The 19,438-nt window shown below is 31.0% G+C and overlaps 1 protein-coding gene across 1 annotated transcript in view; it reads right to left on the bottom strand.

Annotated features, from left to right (window-relative positions):
* Window positions 1-2,253: 2,253 nt before the first annotated feature.
* LOC143190680 (uncharacterized) overlaps window positions 2,254-19,438 on the bottom strand; it is a 38,301-nt gene continuing 21,116 nt past the window's right edge. The window contains exon 2 of the mRNA XM_076395183.1: window positions 2,254-3,954. Within this exon, the coding sequence (XP_076251298.1) occupies window positions 2,623-3,954 (1,332 nt within the window). The 3' untranslated portion in view covers window positions 2,254-2,622. The remainder of the gene's footprint in view (window positions 3,955-19,438) is intronic.

Genomic DNA, 19,438 nt, shown 5'->3' with positions numbered 1-19,438 from the left:
GCTACACTAAATTGGATCATTTATCAATAACAGTTCAATATTTATCGAAGGGATTAGTTATATCTTCTTTTGATTGTCCAATTATGAATTTATAGTTCGGTTCCCCAAATCCCAGTTTTCACTAATCATTTTACTTGTAGTTAATTTGCAAACTACTAAAATTCATTATTTATAATTTGTAATTAGAAACAAATATTCTTGTCAATTATATGTATATTTCAAGAATATAATATATAGAATATATTTTCTTGCATTCAGAAATTATCCTAAAATATCCCTTTACCACATTTTTGGATTCCACAAAAATTTTCTCACTCACACAAAGCACCTAAAATATAATGAATTAATTATAGAATTAAATCAAATTTGCAAAATTAAAATAAATAATAGAATACTGTCCTGCATGAAATTTGCCTTATCGCACAAGAATAAATAACAATATAGTACTTAACACTATATGTCTATAATACTTAATAATTTGCTTTTCGACTCACCATCTTTTTAACAAATTTGTCTTAAATGAAGATTGCTGATGGTGAGGTATATTTTAAAATGAAAGACGGATTGCTTTACAAAATAGATCTTGATATACAAATATTTAATTGATAACATGATACTGAAATTTCACGAAATTTTCACGAAACGAAATCTGAAAAATATAGAAAAATAATATAAAATATATTGGGACTATGGAAAATCCGAGATGGTAATAAATAAACATAACATAAGTGAAATTACATTCTTATATCATTTGTTTTGAACTAGAAATTAGATCATCAAGATTTGATCATTACTTGACATTGAATTTTTTAAGAAACAAACAAAACCTTTACGTAACTTCCGCTAAAAGTGGTTGTGTTAGATAAATCCTTAAGTCTATAACCTGTTCATCGACTGTACCATCTAGTTAAAAATTGGTATATTTCGTATTTGATTGATCTATTGCTTTTTGTTATTGACATCTCCTAAAAATTCCCAGGTATTTTTTTTCGTACCTGAGTTTCAAAACAAATGAAGATATCAAGATATATTATATAAAGGTAACAATTCAGATAATCAATCAATTGTGCAATTTTAAGGAATTGTGATCTGCAGTTGCTATTTAAAATTCTAGTATTCATTTGTAACTAAACAATATTAATTAAGACGCAATAAAATATGGCCATATTATGGTCATATTCTTAATACTGAATATAATGCTATTACTAGTCATTTTTAATTGAAAAAATCTATTGCTGATGCTCATTAACACTTTTACGAAGGCGGAAAATATTCTAAAGCTTGTAATCTTTATTTGAAAATTTTCTTGTCGTATTTCCATCTGTAGAAATAGTATAAGCAATGTTAAAGTGCGTGGATTTTCCTAAAATATGAAACATGTAACGTGAATAAAACTATGACAAAATAGTTAAAGATAATGAAGCACGACAAATTAATAGAATTGATGCTCTTGGTTATAATACCATTTTTTAACACGAACCTACTTAACAGAATAAAATATAATATTCCCAATAAAAAAATATTTTTAAGTTATTGCTTAAGTTATATTAAACATACACATTAAACACACATACACACATTAAACAATTCAGATAATCAATCAATTGTGCAATTTTAAGGAATTGTGATCTGCAATTGCTATTTAAAATTCTAGTATTCATTTATATCTAAACAATATTAATTAAGACGCAATAAAATATGGCCATATTCTTAATACTGAATATATTGCTATTACTAGTCATTTTTAATTGAAAAAATCTATTGCTGATGCTCATTAACACTTTTACGAAGGCGGAAAACATTCTAAAGCTTGTAATCTTTATTTGAAAATTTTCTTGTCGTATTTCCATCTGTAGAAATAGTATAAGCAATGTTAAAGTGCGTGGATTTTCCTAAAATATGAAACATGTAACGTGAATAAAACTATGACAAAATAGTTAAAGATAATGAAGCACGACAAATTAATAGAATTGATGCTCTTGGTTATAATACCAATTTTTAACACCAACCTACTTAACAGAATAAAATATAATGTTCCCAATAAAAAAATATTTTTAAGTTATTGTTTAAGTTATATTAAATATATACATTTCTGTGATATGTTGGTATATGTGGAATAACAAAATTTACTCTCTATAAATAATTTTAACAAATCATCTTATTGAAAAAGAAAAACGAATTTTCCAGAAGCTGATATAGAAAATGGAAAATATATTTCAGATCGAAAAAACGTATTAAATGAAACACGTAAAATACAACATAAATGCTTTATTAACGCCTATGTTATTATAAATTGTAATTAAATACATACACAAAAAGATTTAAAACATCTTTACGGGTTCCCTAATATAATGAGCAATTAATCAATGAAACTCTTAAATAAGATATTTTTACAATTCATAGCCTAAATGTACCAGACGAACATAGTTTTATTAAATAAATACCGCCTCTTTTAGCGGAAGCAATACGAAGAGCGATCCGATTCTTGTTATTGTCTCGACGCCAAAAGAGGACAGACTCTCACGAATTGGTATTCCGACTCTTGTCTTATTTAATTCCGGGAATTAAGTAAAACAGAGCTAACGAGGAACTAAAATTAATCAGTACATAATTCTCTGCTGATCATAACGACAAGAATTTCATCAGGGCGTCGTAAATCAGCCTGGGATTGATGGTGCCGTCGGCGGTATACCGGACGCCTCTCAAGGAGCCATCGTCGTGACTTACCACGCCGTACTCCCCAACGATAAATCCATCGGGGGTACGTTCCTCCACTCGATATTTTCGGTAATTCCGACCTTCGACGACGTATCCGAATTTCTGGTCTTTATCTTCTTCGGTTTTTTTCTTGGCGAGCAGCTGATCGTCTTGAACGCCATGAGCTCTGCCGTTAGTTACTACACTGACTGCTTCGTCGACTTCATAGTTTTGTTCTGGCCTTCCGTATACCGTGGGAAGCTTCGGTGACGACGAACTACCGTAAGGTCTCTCAGAGTTTACGTCGGGAGATTCGGTTTTTTGCGTCGGCCTCAAGGGTTGTTCCCAAGCGGTAGAGCTCTGAGTTGTGGTGGTGCTAGCAACGTTTGGATCCGACTTGGTGTCGTCGTTGAAAAGCTTCTGTTTGGCGTCCATGGGATTAAAACTATTTCTATATCCGGTTCCGGTATCGTAGTTTCGCTCTTTGCGCTCGTGCGTGTTGCTGTTTTTCCCGTTATTCTGGGGTATGGCTTGAATTATGGTACTGTAAGAAACCGATCTGGCCCTGCCAGGTTCCTTGGGATTATCATGATAAATAAAACTATGATGAAACGGCGGCAAGTTATCGGAGTTTTCCTTGAAATCCGCGGGATTAAACGTTATATGCTGCGAAGAAGGAAGATTCTGAAGAGTGGCTTGGAGATTACTTATTTTAACGGGCGGTTTATCGCTAGTTTCCTCGTTGTCCGTCGTTATGGGTACAGGTTCCTCGACACTCAGTTCACTTTTGCTCGATTTCGCGACTATACTGTGATTTTCATCGTATGATAAAAAGTTTTGATCTAAATTTTTCTGAGCAATATCGCCCTCACTAATATCAGTGACTGGAGGTTTTGCACTATTACTACCCACAGAAGTGGATACATGAACCGCTATTATGACACCATCACTAGACGTAGAGTCACTAACGTTTAAACTATTGCTTTGTCTTTCTGTGGTTATTGGCACTTGTTCGAGATAGTCCCCGGCTTCCCTGGATGTTCGCACGTAGGGCTCGGTGATGATGCTCTCCGGAAAGAAGTCAGATTCCTCCGTTTCCGTTTCGGTGGCGGTCTCTTTCCGAGCCCGATGCAAAGAGGTTTGCAGGAACACCGAGAGAAAATCGTTTCCCGATAGGACGTCATCGTAGTCTTCAGCTCCGCGCTCCTGCCTCGGTAAAGGCAGGCCATCGGCAGTTAATTCATTTCCGCACATCATCTAAAAAATGAAAAAAAAAGTCAATTATTTGAATTTAATAACATTTTAATAATCAATGTTAGTAACTTTCTTACATACAATTTAAGGCCACTTGACTAAATATTCTAATAGTTTTTAACCGAAAATGTAGTAGTGTAGTGTTAACACATAAACATTATTAGACAAGGGACTAAATTAGTACTGTTTGGTTCTCCTACATATATATCTAGATTTAAGCTATTGTGAGGAAAGATTCTAGGTAAACCTGCACTATTTTAACGTTAATTTATTTCTTACGCGGATTCTCAATAATATGGTTGTTATTGTATTGTATTTCTTCCTAAATTACATGATAATAATAATAATAATAATAACAATAATAATACATTTTATGTCGTTTATTGTATAATACTTTTGCATGACGCGTTTTAATCATATATATTATGTAAACTTGCCTTATTCTATAAATTACTCAGTGTATAGTTAAAATGTAAAATAATAATAATATACAACGTATAAAACATGCATTACTTTTATAGTACCTATATTTTATTAGTGATAGAAAAAATGAAATGATGACGACAGTGGTTTTCTACCACAGGTTTGATAGTGAAAAAAACCATAAATTGATTTAACCATATATGTTAAATATTTAAAGTTACATTAGTTAATGACATGTCTCTGTTATAATTATAAAAAATAGAGTAGAAAAATGAAAGTATGGTAAATTTATTGCAGCTTTCATATTTTAACGTGCCTAAGAATGAACGACTGACAAGGTTATTTGGATATCATGTCCTACAGAAGACGACGTCCTTGTAATATCTACATATTTATTTATTTTGCAAGTCAGCCATTGTTCTTGCAACTTGATCCGTTATATCTAATTATAATGCAACAGATTAATTAAAACAACTTTTTTCAGATTAAAGTTTATTTCTTAGGGGACAGAATTCTTAAAGGATTTGTTTGTATGCTTCGGATATTAGTAAGATTATTTAAAAATTGATGATTATTATTAGCGTTGGGAACTATCAACTAAAAATAGTCGAAACAATCGGTAGTTAAAAAACTAGCGACTGAAAATAGTAATTTCAATAGGAATTACTAATTACTATTTTCAGTCAAATGTACAGTTTGACTGTTTTTTTTTTTAAATTCGCGATATCAGACGAAGATATACGAACCCTTTCCTGTATAAATTGTGAGAGGGGAAAGGACGGTAATAATTGCTTGAAGCAGTTAATTTTATATGTGCTTATATTTTTCAACGGTAGTATAAGCGAGACGGAGATGTAGATATTCCTTTACGTACTAACTTTAAAAAGGAAAAGGAAAAAAATAATTACTGAATACTATTAACATGCAATTTTTAATTTCATTTCGAACGAAGTAGAATTACTTTTATATATAAATGTTCTATGGATCTGTAAAAAGAAATGGAATTTTTCTATAGAATTGAATAATACCCCACAAGTGTGTTATTGTATTTTAATATGCTAATTGCTATTTTTAAATATAATATAATTAATAAAAACTAAAGATGTACAATAACCATAAATACTAAATAAAATGAAACATATACCTAATCATAGAAAAAAAACTAATCCATGACATAATTAAAAATGATCGCTCAATAACTACTAGAGCTTTTTAAAATAAAGTAAATGCTTTCTTTATTATTAAGCGGAAATATTTTTTAACAAAATCGAGAGAGTAATCGAAATATTACCTATTATTGCCATAAAATCAGTCAAAAGTATTTTACCATTTATTATTCGCAATTTTAATCTTTTTACCTTAATACGTTAACAGTCTTGAAAAATATCATTCCAAAATGCTGCTATATTAATATCAAATATATTGTTATTTACAAGCAAACTACCAAATAAATTATAAAACTGTATATATTACATATAAATCTATGTAAGCATAAATTGGGTACATTTTTGTCAAGGTCGCGTCTAAGACAACAGAGCCAGAACGTTAAAAATCAGTCGAATGAAACTAGCAGAATCAAAAATAGTAACTAAAAGTACACGACTGATACAGTCGATAGTAAATAGTAGCAAAATCAGTCGAACCAAAAATAGCGACTGAAACAGTCGATAGTAAATAGTAGTAGTCAATTACTAAACGGTCGATAGTCGTTTTCAGTCGATTGTTCCCAACGTTAATTATTATGAGGCCCTAATAATATGTTCGTTTTTCAGTTATCAAACAATATGGTAACTTTTATTTAATATAATGTGATGGTTTTAGTTTCACAGGTGTTAATGAAGTCAGCGTATATTCAGTCGATGGTAATAGTAAAGTATGGATTCTATTATGTGCCATACTATCCTAGATTATCCAGGTAACTGCAGTATGAGATATTATTGTGAATATAATATTTTTCTGTCGAAAATATTACACAAGTTTTAGGTTTATCGGCATAATCATATACACGAGATTGTAACCTTAGATTTCATAAATTAAAAATGTATTTATATAGTCATAAAATGTCGTAATTTCCAAGAAAAATTATAACAGAGTTAAATTGCAACATATTTACTGTTTAGGAACCACTTAGATCTTATATCTCATACACGTACAGGGTTGATAAAACCGACGCATACCAAGATCAACAACTAAATAATTAATGTGTTAAAAAATTACCGTGAAAAATTCACTCGAAATATTGTTATATATTTTGCGGGAAATAAACATACGATGAATACATAATTGCTTTTTAAAGATAGAGATCTTCTCCAGGAAATCGCTTGCGATTTAACACGTTATAGTATACAGATGTCATTTGAAAATAGTGATACATGTTTTTAAATATAAAATATATTTGTGAAGTGTTATAATAAATGTCACATTCATTTTTCAAATTCTGCCAAGCTTCCTGTTCCTTTATAAACTAGTCCGATCATTCTTGACTGAGATCTTCAAGGCTATAATTTATCTATTATTATTTAGACTACGTAAGATTTAATATAATGAATAAGAAAAAAATCGTAGCGTTTTTCTTGACAGACGGTGTCAATTTGTAAATAAATGAAAAACTGGTGTACTTCGATTGGTCTTATGCTTAGAAAGTTTATTATATTTCAAAGTTGAGGAGCTAAATGAGAAACAACTTTTATTATTACTAACAGGTCAATTAAAGAGTCCCGGCCTACCACAGTAAAACACATTTTTTTGGAAAAATTAGTTTTATTTATTCAACATAATTCCCTTCAAGGGTGATACCATTTTTGTAGTACGATTTGTCACCTCTTCATTCGACGAAAATGTCTTCCCAGCGAGCAATCTTTTAAGATCTGAGAACAGGAAATAGTCGCTGGTGGCCAGATCTGGAGAATACGGTGGATAGATGGATTTTTGCCATCGTTTTGTGCCACTGACTTGTGACACGGTGCATTGTCTTGGTGAAGTGCCTTGTTTCTTCAAATGCGGTCGTTTTTCAGCGATTTCGTCCTTCAAACGATCCAATAACGCTATATAATAGTCACTGTTGATGGTTCTTCCTTTTTCAAGGTAGTCAAAATACAGACGCCATAATCTGGCCAGCCCAGCGTTTTCCCTCGCTTTGGAGCTGGTTCATCGTGTGCAGTCCGCTCGGATAACTATCGATTAGACTTCGGAGTGAAATGATGGAGCCATGTTTCATCCATTGTCACATATCGATGCAAAATCACGGGTTTATTACGCTTGATCATCTTCAAACACTGCTCCGAATCATCAACTCGTCGTTGTTTTTAGTCAAAAGTGAGCTCGCGCGGCACCGACTTTGCACAGAGTTTTCTCATATTCAAATATTCGTGAATGATATGATTTACACGTTCAGTTGATATCCTTAGAGTGTTGTGCTATTTCATTCAATTTCAATTTACGGTCATTCAAAATCATTTTGTGGATTTTTTAAATGTTTTCAATTCACAAACTAATGATCCGACAGCTGTCGATTAGCTGTACAATTGCACTGTTAGATAAAGTGCCGATATACACCAGTAAAAACATATAGGTTTAAATACGTTTGAGTTTTTAATGTAAGCTAATACAGTTAACATATTTAACATTTTTAAAATTATGCAAGAAACCGGAAGTCATGGATGAAGAACTAGATGCGTGATCACAACAATCTCTAAAATTAAGTATTTGAAAATACAAATTGTACAAATAACAAATACAAAACATTTGGATGATCGCGAAACGGAATACAAAAATTTAGACGTCTAACATAGAAAATTCCCTTTATAAGTTTATAAAATAACGAGACAAGTGACTTAATTAGCGGGGAAATACTAAACTAAAAATATAGAAAGGACTAAACTGTTAAATTTATTTTATTATTTAATTACATTATTACTAGTCATTTCCGACTAACCTACAATTTGTCATTATGATAAATTAAATTTAGGTATATAACTAGAAGGACCCATCGGCCTAATCTCATCTACCCTAGTCTCAGTACACCAGGGTATCCAAAAGTTGCAATACTTCAACATTCTCATGAGAACGAAGTCTTTCCTCATGCCGCCTTAAAATTATCTTGATTTTTTGCCTGACTGTGGGTATCTGAAGCTCTCGGTGTAGGTAGTCAATCCTGTAGTATTTGGTTGCGTCCACTATACTTCTCAGGACTTTGTTATGAAAAATTTGTATTTTGTTTGTGTTACTCTTTGCAGAACATTCCCATAATTGAACTCCGTATGTCCATATAGGTTTCAGTATTTGCTTATATAATAGCAATTTATTATGTACTGATAATTGTGATTTTCTTCCAATTAGCCAGTACATTTTCCTATATTTCAATTCCAGTTCTTTTCTATTCGTCTTTATATGTTCCTTCCAGCGAAGTTTTTCATCAAAATTCATTCCGACATATTTCGCGTTGTTGCAAAATGGAATTATAGTATTATTTAATGTTATTGTTGCTTGTACAGTCTGATTGTAAGTGAACTGCATATGCACAGATTTACTTTCTTTAATTTTTATTCGCCAAGCTTGTGTCGAATTATTTATATTGGCCCCAGTACACTTTCTTGTGGTACACCTACTTTAGCTTCTTTTATTGTAGAGTAAACTTCTTTTTGTTTACTCTACAACTCTAAACATTCTGGCTGTAATGTACGATTTTAGTAGTTCGGTGTGTTGTTTTGGTAAAATTTTCTGTAGTTTATGAAAAAGGCCTTCATGCCAAACCTTATCGAAGGCTCGTGCTACATCTAAGAATATGGCTGAGCATACTTTGTTACTTTCTTAGGCTTTTTCAATAACATCTATTACTCTGTGGACCGAACTGTTAAATGAAAACGAAAATGTATATATATATATATTAATAGTTTATTTTAATAAAACATTTATTATTTGAATCAAGTTTCAAATTCATCACAGTTCGTTATTATAAACATTTCGGTAATACGAACTACACTTGGTTTGAATTAGTTTACATTAACGAGCGCTTAGAGTATATATTTTTGTATATAAAGAAGCAAATCTAATTTGCAAACATTCATTGACATTTACATCGATGCTGGAACAGACAGAAGTATGGTTACATGCATGAAATACGCGAAACGTTATTCTTTGAAGCCGTGAACACTTATCTCGTACACCCATAGTAACCTGATATCAAACGCCTTCGGATTCGTCGAAATAAAATATATGCGATTTTTTCAGGAAGAACAGGGTACTGGAATGTTCAGAATGATATACAGATAGATGACTGTCTGTCTAAGAGGTCGAGTAATGTTATTAATTCTATACCGAGTATTAACTAAGTTTGATTTATACTTTATATCGCTGCAGAAGGCATTATAATATATTACTCCCACATCAGTTTCAATAAATTAAATCTAATTGGCTCGCGTTTCAGTTTAATCGCTATTGTTAATTGGTTTGGCCGAATATAGTTTCAATGAACATCAATTACAATATTTTTTAGAATCGTGATGGATATTACAAAAGAGGCTGTGGATGAAAATAGATGTTCGGTAAAGCAGTTATGTGGTGCTGAGTTTGATAAGCGTTTATTTTGATTTTTTTTATATATGAAAAAGGTTTTAAAGTTTTTTTTCGAAAATAAATTTTGCAATTTGGTATACTTCATCTGATTTTCATCAATATCGACTTAAAATATTACCTAAGGCTTTTAAGACTTTTAATTTTTTTTTTAATTTAATAAAATTTAGAAATTCGGATTGCTGTTAATGTGCGAATTTAAAAAAGGGATACTTTCATAGACAAGAATAATGTAATTTAATAATTTCTTAATTCTTTCAGGAGTTATATATACTTTCCAATAAATGTGTGTACATTCATCTAACATCAAAGTTACATTTAATTTTTTTTTCGGAGCACTAAGGTATAACTTATTATAACTAAGTATTATTATTTCTTTTTTTTATATTAAAAACATTTGAAATGAATGAGATTCTAGAAGCTCCCTATAGCTTCTTTCTCTCAACCTAAACGGTTATATAATTAACGGCTTCATTTACAAAACAAACATGGCAGGCGAAGATAAAATCCGGATCAATTTAAATGCGAGCCGGCCGATAGAGATCAACATTGTTGTTTTCCGGCGTCGTTAATGGACGAAAATAAGATTAAGACGGACGAATTATTCTAAAATAGCTCGAACTGAATCGTAGAATTTAAATATGTTTTTGGAACGATCCTGTTCGCGTATAATGGGCGAGGTCCTAGCCACGAACCGAGGCCTTGAACCTTAGGCGCCAGTCGAAGTGTCAACCCGCTCCAGTTCACAGAATACATCAGAAAAATTTCCATCGCGTGGGAGGTAATTATATAACGAGCAATGTTGTGTTTCCAACCAACATTCACTTGCAATTGATAAGTACCGGTTTTGTACCCTTTTATTTTTGTGTCGCCGATCAATTGCCTGACGAAAAATATGGCGAAGAAATAAACTGTAGTACTGCAGAGTAATTCACATATCGGTATAACATTAACTAACATTGAATACACTACCCAACAATGAAAGTGTTTCGGACTCATGAATTTTCATCTGTTAAAATCAAAAATCATCATAGAAGTAATGACTGAGTAGTTCTGATTTCAGAGATACAAGTGGCATCTTATAATTCCTATGTTTTATATTTTTACTTTGTGGAAAATTAATTAATTTTTTGAAGATTAACTGCCCATACACCATTAATCTGGCTTCTTGAAGGATATAAACGGTGATACTTTGCTTCGTTCACAATTATAACCTTGTGAGATGGTGTATTATCGTGACGAAAAATAAAAAGGCGGAAAATCGCTTTTACATGTTTTGACCGTAAATACTATTTTGGGCTGTTTCAGTATCACGGTCTCATTGCTTTCTAGAAAAAGAAGATGAATTTTCTCTGGTTTATTGTGACGAACGATGAGAGGTGGATCTACTATTATAATCTCAAAGTGCTAAAGATCGTGAGTTAGTCCAGGAAAGCAAACCACATCCATATAGAAGCGGAATATTTGCTGTGTTTGCGGTGGGATCAGCAAGATGTAGAATTTTACGAGGTGTTAAAACCGAATTAAATTGCTACTACAGATGTCAATTGATGAAATGGAATGATAATAGACGCTTGTTCAGAATGAGGCAGCTTGACTAGCGCACGGTTTAAAAATATTAATTATTAATATATAAGCCAAACCAACATCGTTCTTTGTAGAAAAATTGTACAAAATTATGAAAATTATTTTGATTAATATATATTGTACCCCTTTTTGTCCATTTCTTGATCTAAACGTATTTTTATTCATCTTTCTTGTTCGATATTTTAGGTAAATGTGAAACAGTGTAGAAATAAACGTTATTTTTTATAATTGTTTAATGAGTACTAATATATTTTCTATTACTATTTTTCTTCAGCATTTAATCAAATTAATATTTATTCCGTTCTTACCACCAGTTTAGTTTTCTTTATTTTCGGAATTATAGGCTCTTCTGTTTATTGTTCTACTTGCTCAAATTGTACTGTTTTTTCTTCCTATGTTATTTCCATTGATACAATTCGAAGCGTACTAATAATTGCTTTCTAGAATAAATAATCTTTTAACAGCCATGTTAAAAACAGGCAAAAAAATAAACTTATAAGGGAGAAATGTTCCGTTACCATGGTTAAGTATTTAATAGCTTCATACACTGTTTCGGCTGTACGGCACTGTTATATATTTCCAGACGCTTATCTCTGAAAACAAATTCCAAAGTTACATAAAGTAAATGCACATACATCGAAAGTGTCAGAGAAAAATGCGGTGGCGTTATGCTGTCTTGAATTCTCCACAGGAATGTGGCTTCTCATAATCAGATATTCTGTAACTCTATCGATGGTGTTTTTATGGGGCACGTCGAGTGCTGACAGGTCAACATTACGACGCCCGTAAAAGCAGTACTAAATTCTTCATTGTTCGTTTTACATCTTCTTCGACTGCTTTGGAATATTGTCCATATCCGTGTTGTCATTTAATACTTATTGAATGGGCCAGCCGTCAATTGTATTATTTATCTTTTAGGTTACCAGGGTTGTTCAATAAGTCCATTGAAAATCCAAGAGATGGTTGTTGTAGCTATGAGTATCATTTTAAAAATAATCACTACAATAGAGAACATATATTCTTTCTAATTAAACAGCGAATGCACTTTATAGATGACGTCGAATGCCAAATACAGTTTATAAAAGTGACTAGATTCATGTCTATCAAATTCTTCAAAACGGTTGTGATAATAATTAGAAGTTATAAATCGGCCAATGTTGTAAACCAAAAATCCAATTTGATAATATTGCGCTTATATCATAAATATTATTGATGCATTTACTATTTTATTGGATATACTATAGAGGGGAAGTGTATAATAATAATTCACAGTTATAATCAAACTGTAGTAATTTATTAATTTATTTATTTAGTAAATAACTTAAGTAATGTATTTATATATTTGTTACTACTAATAACTCGTAAATATAAACCTATACCTGTTTTCATTTGAAAAATCTATCTAAAATAATTTAATCTATATTATATATATATATATATATATATATATATATATATTAACAGAAATATTAAATTTTTGCAATTGTAAATTTATGTTAATCAAAATAATAAAATGTATGCAAAACTTACGTTCTAGCAAACACCAAATCAGACAAAAAAAAGAACAAGAAAAAGTCTCCTTTTAGAGTGGGCTAAATATTTAACATAGTTAAAGTCATTAGTTGTATTGTTATTTATTAGTATTCATTATGTTTTGAATTGTTTAAATAACCATAAATCATTACAACCATTAATATTATTAATGTCTTATATGAACTGTATATTATTATAGTTGCAGAAATATATAATACCAAATTTTAATCAAACATATAATTAAGAATTCAAAAGATCAGAGAGGATTAGAGAAAGAAAAAGAAAATGATTTGAGGCAATTCCTCAAGCTATAAAGCCAAAGCTTATGCTTTTATAGTTTTATATACAAGCTTAACATAACAATGTACAACTAATACGCACTTGACATTTATTTCCCATCGTTAATTATTATACTTGTTAATTCGATCTAAATATAATATCTCAGAAATGCTAATTGGCTAGACAACCAACTTGTAAATGTCTATAACGGCTGAATATATTATATATTCAAAATATTCAAGATAGATGGTCCGAACATTGTCCTAACGTTCAATAATCCGAGTACCATCCGAAGCCTGGTGCAAAAACCAATGCGCGACAAGCCCCGTTTGCGACCTGCAATATCCGCTGGAGGCAACATTGACTCCTATAGGCGAATATCTTGAAGGATAGATCGATCCGAGAAAAACTTCATAGAAATAAAGGTGTGTGCTGTCAGGTTAAGATTATTCGCTGCTTGATGATAAAAATTCTAATTGTTATGCAAAAATTAATGTTGTAATAATGTCACAGCGTCTGTTTCAGTCCATAGCATGCGATATTAGTAGGAACAGAAATGAACAGTGATGTCCACACTTTTGTTTGGTTTGAAAGGTCCACAGAACATTCTAGATATAAAAAAACATTTTGATATTCAACCCATTATAAATGTTTTTCATATTCAGGTGCTGTTTTTTTAATTATAGATATTCATAATGTTTATTTTTAATGCTTATTTTACGTTTCATTTTTTTGTTAAAGACCAATATACAAAATCAATCAATCTAGTGTATACTTTGTTCTTCGAACTGGCCTAATAAAAAATAATAAACTTTAATATTCATAAAAAAATATAAATCAAGGCCGGCTCGATTACTCAAAACAACAAAACATTGTTACAGTATACTTAAATTCGCACACTTCGGTTTTGTGCCATTAAAATTTCAAATAAAACTTGAAACTACATCCACTTAAATGAACCTTTTATTACTTGATTGACGGTTAATTATATTTAAAAATAATATTAATGTTTGAATGGTGCCAAAGTCAAAGAACGATATTTAGACGACCTAAGAGGGACACGCACTTCAATTTAAATTAAATTGTGATATTAAAACTCCACCAAATATTAATATTACAGTGAAGATCATCAGGTTAAAATTCGGTTGTTGATAACAGAAAAATTTAGTTAACCAACGTTGAAGGTGAAGGTGTTCAAGAAATTTTAAGAATTCATTTGTTGCATATATTCAAAGGCTATAGCATATGTCCTCGAGAAAATTATTCAAAATTCAAATTATTTTCGGAGTTACAGCACATTTTTTGAGGCAGCAACTGCTCAGTCGAATCATACACACGGGAAAGAACAATAGGGATTGTTTAAATCGCTAATTGTTTATCTTCTATGATTTTCAATGAATGAGATGTTTTGACTAATTTTAAACTAATTTAGGATATAACTAAAGTCGTGATGTCCAATTTCCAGTGGAGGTGAACCTCATATATTTGCTATGGAACGCAATGAAGCTCGAATTGGCCCACTGTAACCTATAAGCTTCTGCGGGTTTTAAAGAATAAGAAGAAGTAACAAGATCCACTATATCGATCAGGAGTCCATTAACCATGTGAGTTTTAAGTACCATTATCAGACACGTAACACGTTGTCGTAAACTTTAAACACTTGATATCTAAAGTTGTACTTAAAATATCTGTTTAAATATAGTTAACATTCTAATCGATATACGATATTTAGTTTTAATACGTTTCGTTTCGTAGACGTTTCTTAAATTGATTTTAAGACACTATCAAAGTCGAAAAATACTAACTTTTTAGAATGGAAACTGGTGGATTTTGCTTTATGACAAAGTATTCAGTATTTCTGAGCATTACAATTCAATAGAAGTCATAAAAATAATTCGCATTAAGAATTTAAGTCCATTTCAGAAAATGCCTTTAAATATGTCTTGATAATAAAATTATTGGTTGGCAAATTTGTATTTTTACGGAATAGGGGCTTGAGGGCAATATAATAAATTTAGAAAATTAATAAATTGTCGTTACCTTTTTGGCATAATGACAGTGACAAATAAAACTGGTTTCTATTTATAAAGGATAAATTTACATTCAAATATGCTTTTCGATTACTTTTTAACCAGATGCTTATTCTCTAAATCGTAAAAGTTACTAAAACCGTCCATTACCCCCAACATCGTCAACCGTTTATACCCAATTCGAATATATTTACAATATTGCCTTTATTTTTAATCAATTTCAAAATAATTTTCAAGTTTCTACCTGCCAGCGACTATATAAAAGAAAATCTTGTTTTATTTTTGACGATAATTTGTTTTGTTTATTATGGGATGCAAATCTAAATCTTCTAATGGAACAACAACGTTCTTAATGGCTCTTAAACAGCTCAATCAGGTCGATGGCAAATCATTGTGTCAAAATGTTTTACGAAGACAAAAAGCGAATAAAAAACATATATGATTTAATATTCTCTTATTTATATCTATGTTAATTTTAAGATTGTTATAAGTTTCCTTGATTTCAGAGGGATATTTTTAAGAAAATATCATGCTATATACTATTAGGTTATACAAATACTATTCAATGATCAGTTAAATTTTCCTAATAATCATTCAACGAAGAAATTTAAAAATGGTAAAAACTAAACGTTTGCGAAACATCAAAAGAGATTGCGCGAGTAGTACTAAAGGTGCTTGACAACAGTTTGAACTTTTGAACTAATATAATAAAATTATATGGAAAAACTGTGCCGTGTTTTAAAACTATATGGAGTGCACTAGAGGAAGCACATCTATCCATCAAGTGCCAAATATGTTTGAGTCATACGTGGACCCGATCTGGACTTAATGAAGGAGAAGTTAAGATAGTTGTAGTTAATAACTAGTTGTATAAAAAGTTATATTTTCAAGGAGGGATTATCAAACTACGGCCCGCGAAAACGTAAAAAATTTAAGTAGAAATATTTGTCTGTTTTACTTATATTTACAATTATACAATGCCGCGCAAGACAAAAAATATGTTTGAGAGATTAATCGATAGGTTGAAATATTGCGAATACTTTAGTCTTGCATGTGATTCTAGTACGGATGTACCTTCTAAGTCTCTTAAGACTTCTTAGCCATCGTAACCATGAAAGACCATACGAGAGGTTGTGATTTTATGGATGCTCAGAAAGAATTTGTCGAAAAATACGGTATATCCGTAGGTAAATTGTAAAGTCAGTGTGTATTGATGGTTGTCCATCAATGTTGGATGCAAATAATGGTCTTATGCAAGAGAGAATAGAATCTACAAAATTTCCTTTACACTGTTTATTGCACCAAGAAACTTTGGAACTTAACCATCGAAAATTTAAAGAGCTACTTCAGGAATTACATGCTAATTATGAGATGGTTAAACAAAACAAAAGTTCTAATACGGTTCTTTCATTTAAAATCCGAAATAATTCTATTCTTACAACAAAGTGATAAAGAATGTCCTCAACTCCAAAGTCTATCAATCTTAATTTAGAGCTGCAATGGCCTAACAAGATGATCGGACAAATAATAAATAAAATATTTACATTTGAAGCTAAGCTAAATGAGTTCTAAGGTATCCAATGCCGATAGTACTTATCAAGATATGGTTTTCTACTTGAAGGAATATTTGTTAGAAATTAAAAAAGATGATGTGAGAAGTATTAAGAACTGTTTTATCCTTATAGAAACCATTTTCATTTTGAAGAAAATGATATGATTTTATTTAGTGAGTTTAGATTTTCTAAAACTCAGTTGATGAACGAACTAATTCAACTAAAGTGCACCACAGAACCCAAAGCTCATTTCATTGAACATTATGAAAAAGAGAAACACATTGAATTTTCGAGAAAATGCCCAATAACTATAAAATTTAATAACAATAAAAGAAATCATTTTCCAAAATGAACTTCATTCATCAATCATTAAACACTCATATAGAAGACGCAATGAGAATCGCATGCAACGCCAAAGACGCAACGTAGAAGGACTAATTAAAAAACTTGAACGCCATAACACATAATAACTAATATTAGTAAGACAAATCTAAATAATAATAACATGTTTATATAAGTTAAAACAAAAATATTTATTTACTTATCTTTTTTATCATACATTATGTATTACCTACGTTGGTAATATAATAATTACTATTATAATTGGGTGAATAATTATGAATATAATAATAATTAACGGCACGTCCGGTCTAATGTGGTCACTTATCCCCTTCCAAACTTTTGTATGCTTCACTAATATTTGTTTCGTATGTCTAGGTGTTCTTCACAGATAATTATTGCCATACAAAACATACTTATAAAAATATGACAGTGGTGTCAACTACCAATTCACGAAAGTGGCCCTTGATCAGAAAAGTGTGACAACCACTGCTTTAAAGTAATTTTTCAAGGAAAACCGAAAGTTATTTTATAAAAATTTAGGATGTTTTATATATAAACCTTAAAATATGGGTTATTTCTCCCACACCTAACATTATAACGATTACAACAATTTATATTTATATGCATTTCGACGGTTTTTGGCACTAAAAGCCTCGATAATATGTTAATGACTGTCCCGATTACGTCCGCATACAAATTATGAAAGGAATGTGTAAGAAGAAAACGAGAACGTGAAAAATACTAAAAACAAAAAACAACCATGAGCGAATACTCACGGCGCCAATCTTGTAAAACCCTTTATGATGGCATTGAACGACCTTCGCATATCATTGCGTGGTTTATATCGCGACCATCTCTCGACCGATCGCTACACGTCTTTTGTTTCAGATGATCTTGGGTGTGGTATTTCGACAAAAAATTTGAGAGAATCCTTCGTTTTTCCATAATATAATCGGATTTTTTTTATTGCCGGGTATTAAATTAGGACGGCTTCGCTGACCCTGGCTGACTACGACCGTTTGTAGTCCGGTGACGTAAAGAGCCTGTTCGGTAAGGCGTTGGAACGATACCGAACATGTCAATTATGCGGATGTAATTTGTCTTCAGGTTTATATTGTTCGCCGTTCTCAAAGGGTTTTTATTTTTCTGTGATCAGTTGTGAATTGCAACAAGGTTTGCCAATTATATTGCACTGTACTCTTGATTTAGCTATATTTTTATAAAGGTTGTTTTTTCGAAGTACATAATTTTAAAATGGAATATGGAATAATGGAATATATATCTCTTTATACATCCAATTGTGTATACATCCCCGCAGATCTTCTCGGTTTGTCTCTTCGCGAGCCCTTTGAAGTCATTTGTATGATCTTCATAAACAACTTCTATCCACACAACACCTATTGTATCTAGATAATTTAGCCATTTTTAGTGTAGGTTAAGCCATAATTCCATCAGTGTAGAACTTCTGAGATTTCTAACCGAAAATCTGAACCAACTGATTTCCACCAGCTTCTTTTGAAGCCATATTTACATCATTAATAGAGATTCGCATAAACCAGGATAAGGAATATTCACTAATTTACGATAAATAATTTTTACTAATTTTTTCTAACGTTTAAAATTGATGAAAAATGAATGAAAATAATGACTGATGATGAATTTATGTTGTATATTCACAGATAATATTTACTGTAATATTCATTATATAACTTTTTAAGACAGGTTAAGGCAATTTAAAAAAGTGAATAGCGAAAATAGTGGTGCTGTTCTGCTGATACATAGTCAATATAAAAGTTGAAAAAGGTACGCTACTATACTAAACCTGAAAATAACCTGAAATTTTAACAGATATAAAAATTACCCAAAAATGTTTAAACAATATTGTAGAAGGCTTTTTGAAAATATGAATATTCAGAGGGCGTCGACCAACTAACAAGTGCAATTTTGATGATGTATTTGAAGCAAATATTAAGAATATCTATAGGCATTATTAAAATAAGTATTTCAATAATGGCGAAGGTGCCACGGTAAAAAGTAAATATATATAAATTTTACCTTTCAGGATATTATGTTGGTTCCGCTCGCGTATTAACATACATATATTCGACGAAAATAGGTTGTATTTAAGGGCACTTATTATTTTAATTACTCTTCGCTTATAAACCAGAA

The sequence above is a fragment of the Rhynchophorus ferrugineus genome, unplaced genomic scaffold (genome assembly GCF_030347505.1).
Source record: "Rhynchophorus ferrugineus isolate W39M unplaced genomic scaffold, kcgeb_rfMv2 rfM2, whole genome shotgun sequence".
Lineage (NCBI taxonomy): Eukaryota > Metazoa > Arthropoda > Insecta > Coleoptera > Curculionidae > Rhynchophorus > Rhynchophorus ferrugineus.
Note: the sequence above shows the minus strand (reverse complement) of the source record. Positions and strands in the feature narration are given on the sequence as shown.